This window comes from Syzygium oleosum, unplaced genomic scaffold (assembly GCF_021117445.2).
Source record: "Syzygium oleosum isolate NSW1041296 unplaced genomic scaffold, Sole_v2.1 Sole_v2.20, whole genome shotgun sequence".
NCBI classification, from domain to species: domain Eukaryota; kingdom Viridiplantae; phylum Streptophyta; class Magnoliopsida; order Myrtales; family Myrtaceae; genus Syzygium; species Syzygium oleosum.
In genome coordinates, this window is record NW_026607504.1 from 3,275,170 (window position 1) to 3,279,529 (window position 4,360).

The 4,360-nt window shown below is 44.4% G+C and overlaps 1 protein-coding gene across 1 annotated transcript; it reads left to right on the forward strand.

Moving 5' to 3' along the window:
• Positions 1 to 604: 604 nt before the first annotated feature.
• Positions 605 to 3,378, forward strand: LOC115691022 (uncharacterized). Its single transcript, XM_030617556.2, has 2 exons — positions 605 to 769; positions 1,090 to 3,378. The coding sequence occupies exons 1-2, from the start codon at positions 757 to 759 to the stop codon at positions 3,321 to 3,323; spliced, it is 2,247 nt and encodes a 748-aa protein (XP_030473416.2). The 5' UTR covers positions 605 to 756; the 3' UTR covers positions 3,324 to 3,378.
• The last annotated feature ends 982 nt before the right edge of the window (positions 3,379 to 4,360 follow it).

Here is a 4,360-nt window from a genome sequence, read left to right on the forward strand (position 1 = left end):
CTGGCCAGCCATCTCCTATGGTCGGTGGCCGACGAACGGCCACTGGAAAAAAGAAAAGGGAAAGAAAAAAGAAAGGATAAAAAGGATAAAAAAAGGAAAAAAAATAAGAAAATTTTTAAATTTTTTTTAAAAATTATCCATGTCAATGTCGGTCGTGCCAAGTAAAATGGCCAGAATTGGCTGAATGGATTAAATTGACAAATTGTCAAAATATTTAGGACTAATTTGGCACAAGCGCAAAATGTTTAGGACTTTCTTGTAATTTTCCCTAATCAAATTACCCCCTTTATTTAAGTTATTTATCAACATTTTTTCAATAAAGTCACCAACTAGTCTGTTATTGTAGCCATTTGCCAACATTTATATGATCATCCGAATTACCAACTATTATAACAACATGCCAATTTTTGTGGAAGTTGTCCATTCTTATTGGAAGTTACCAACTTTATTTGTGTTACCAACTTTTTCGTAGACGAAATTAGTATTCATTTTTACATTACTAACTTTTATTTAGACACTTGCCGACATATTTAAATCGATTTTGGCACTATAAAGGCTTATAGCTTGCCCACTTTCAAATGACGTACTCATCACTGTGAGGAAATTGGTTTACCGTCTACTACACATACCCCTCTCTCTCTCTCTCTCTCTCTCTCTCTCTCTCTCTCTATCTGTGGTTTTGATTTGTTACGAGACACAGTTTGTGTTGAAGACAGTCCATCCGTCCATCGAGGGCAGCGTTTTTAACCGCTCACCATGCTAACGATTGGTATGTCGCAATTCAACGAGAACTAGAAACGTTTAATGTAGTGATACTTTTGAAAAAACCTGAAGAAGATGTTGACATCCGCTCAGTATTTTATTCATTCACTGTCTATATTATGCCTTCTTCGCATAGCTAAGCCATGAGTCGCATTTTGCTGGTTAACCGATACATCGTCCATTTGTCCTCTAATGACTGCTATAGCCTGCGAAAGCTTGCCGTGTTTCCTGCTTGAGTCATTACTTTCCCTCTCTCCATTAGCCCTTAGTCCTCATCTCTGAATCATTCGGCATCAGCTTATTTGTCACCGGCAACATGTCTTGCAGTCATTACTGGCTTGGTCCTCATGAGGGCGTGGAAGCTGTCGGAGGTGCTCTTTTCTTCGAGCGACGTGTGGAAGGAGTGGGAGTTGAGAGGCGTGGTCTTCTTGAGCCTTGCCCTCCAAATCGTCCTCATTTGTCTTGGCAACCGCCGCAAGTACCTACCTCAGGCTTGGATCGGGGTGGTCACCTGGTCGGCCTACCTATTGGCCGATTCGGTTGCGATCTACGCGGTCGGCATGATCTCCAGCAAGATCTGGGAAATCAAGGCCGGCAAATTGTTCAGCAAGATGGACTCGCACGCAGAGCTAAGCACCTTTTGGGCGCCATTTCTGCTGCTGCACTTGGGGGGCCCCGACACGATTAGCGCCTACGCGATGGAAGACAACGAGCTCTGGCTCAGGCACTCGCTGACGCTGGTGTACCAGACGGGCTTGACACTTTATGTCCTGGTAATGGGATGGACTCATCCTACCCTATCATTCCTTGCCATTCTGATACTGCTCTCGGGTTTCTATAAGTATGGTGAGAGGGTTTGGGTCCTCCGCGCGGCCAGCGACGAGTACTTCAAGGACTCCCTCAACGAGTCCCAACGCCGCCGGAAGGATTCCGACAAGATTGCGGAGGAATTGAAGTTGAAGTGGCGGATTGGGTACGACGTCGTGCCTCATCGAGTAATCGACATAGATAATGATGATGCTATTATGATCGATTTTGCGATCGCCGAATTTTCATCTAAAAAGCTGAGTTCCCGGAAGGACTTGGAGGACCTAGAGTACAAGCGAGTTGTGGGCACAATGCTATCGGCCAGCCGCTTGCTCGACACTAGTCAGCGACTTTTTGCGGATCACTTGTTCAGTATGGAGGAACGCGACAGTAGCCTGTCGATACTGAGCGGCAAGCATTGTGCAGGGGATTTCAAAGTCGTTGAAATCGAACTGGGCCTCATCTACGACCAGTTCTACTCGAAGGCAAAGGCGGTCTATACGCGATGGGGCTTTATTTGTAGACTTGCCATCTTATTCTCGATCTGTGTTGCCCTGGTGCTCTTCTCTTTTACCGACAAGCGATCATACTCAAAGCCGGATATATTCTTAACCTTTCTGTTGCTAGGAGCGGCCATTTTTGTCGAGTTATATGCATTGGCTCACGTTCTTCTCTCTGACCAGCTCGCCTGTTGGCTCATTAAGAACAAGCAATCGCCCTTCTTTAATATTATCAACCGAATCCGACCATTGTTGGGAAGGTGCAGGTGGTCTAATTCCATGGGCCAATACAACCTGATGTCCTTCAAAGAAAATGACTCCTGCTGGTGGAAATTCCTAAAGCTATTGCACATCGAAGAGATGGCGGCGAAGTTTCTCTACCAAACCCACGCGAAAGTGACTGACGATATCAAACAACTAATTCTCTCGAAGATCAAAGAGATGGAAGCGAAGGGCGTGAAGGAACTCCCCGTCCAGATGAAAGACAGGCGATTACATGTGTTGAGCACGCACAAGATGGAGCATGAGTTGCAACAGAGCATCGACGGGGACTTCGATGTGAGCATCCTAGTCTGGCACATAGCCACAGAGCTCTGCTATTACCTCGATGACGGACGGGACAGCATTAAGGAGCAAGAAAGCAATAACCAGAGCCGTGTTAAGGAGAAGTCCTCGATGAGCTTGCGCTTGTCTCGGTACATGCTATATCTCCTATTTATGTGTCCTTCGATGTTGCCAGCCAAAATGGGAAAAACAGTCAGGTTCCGAGACATTTATAAAAAGCCCAACAAGCGTTTCGAACCTAGTCGTGGCCACAATAGGAGAGAGCGCAAGCCCGACATCTGGGCAGAACAGAGGATCGCAGAGGCTCTTAAAGCGTTGCTTGACCAAATGAAGAACTCAGCCACACGTGACGAGTTGCTTGACCGAATGAAGATGTTAGACACATGGAGTTGGAAGGTGTCGACGGAGGACCAATTCAATTCCGTGCTTACCCGAGGGTGCCGGTTGGCGTTCGAGCTGGAGCGCGTCCCGCGTGGGCGGAAATGGTCCGTGATCAGCGAGGTGTGGGTGGAAATGCTGATGTACGCGGCTAACAAGAGCAAAGCGAGGGATCATGCTCACCTGATGCAGCGGGGCGGTGAGCTCATAACCCATGTCTGGCTTCTGATGGCTCATTACGGGCTGACCTACCACTTCCAGATACCGCACGACGAGGCGGCAATAGCAGAGATAATAGTGAATCCCTGGTGAATAGTGGGGATTGAGGATCTGCAGATTAGACAGATTTGTGCTTTATCGATTGTTGGTGTTTCAAATACCAACTTTGAGATGAAAATTGTTATTTTCAATTTCTCGTAGATTTACGCTAATAAAATTGAAGAATAAAAAAAGGTCAACACTTCAATAAATTAATATTGCACATCAAATACCATCTATGAAATTTTATGGGACGCTGCTAACCGTTTTATATTTAAATATTTTACCATTTGAGAAAAGTGGTGATGGAAAATTGCAAATTAGACGGATTCGGCATTTATGGATTATAAGTGTTTCAAATATCACCTTTGAGATGAGATTTGTTATTTTCAGGGTCTCGTTGATGTCTAGGAATAGAATTCAATAATTAAAAAAGCATATAGCAGTTCGACTCTAATGTTGCCAATCAATGCCATCTCATGGATATGTTAAGCCCATAATCACTCGGACAGACTCGAAATTATCGATTGCTGATAATAGTTCGCGCATAACAATAAACATTTGGTGTGCTTGTGAGCATATTGCTCGAGGAGAGGTAACTTCCTCAAGGAAAGCACCTTTTGTGACAATGAACTTTCATTGGTTGAGAAAGAATTTGGGTCTCTTAAGAGACATCCGATAAGAAAGAAACGATGGAGAAACATGTAGAAGAACGATAAAGTTAAGTGAACTGATTGCATATATAGATAAAAATTTTACATGTCTAAAATGGCAGAAAATATATACAGTTTACAGTGGTGATCGGGGCGATGTTTCACGAACTCGACGTAGGTGATAAAGTCGGGCAAATGTTGGAACGAATATAATGCCCTCACATAAGCAAAAAATAACTTGAATTAATCCTCGAGAGGTGTTTAGCTTTTCTTAATGCTCAACTTGAATCGCCAGCGCTTCATGCAAAAGGCAGGAGAGGACACAGAGAGGAGAGACTAGAGAGGTGGGCTAAGGTAGGATATCCCGGATGTGGTGCAATGATTTAAGCTTAAAATTCGCATGAAAAGTATTGACAAATGACATCAAGATGCGCCACC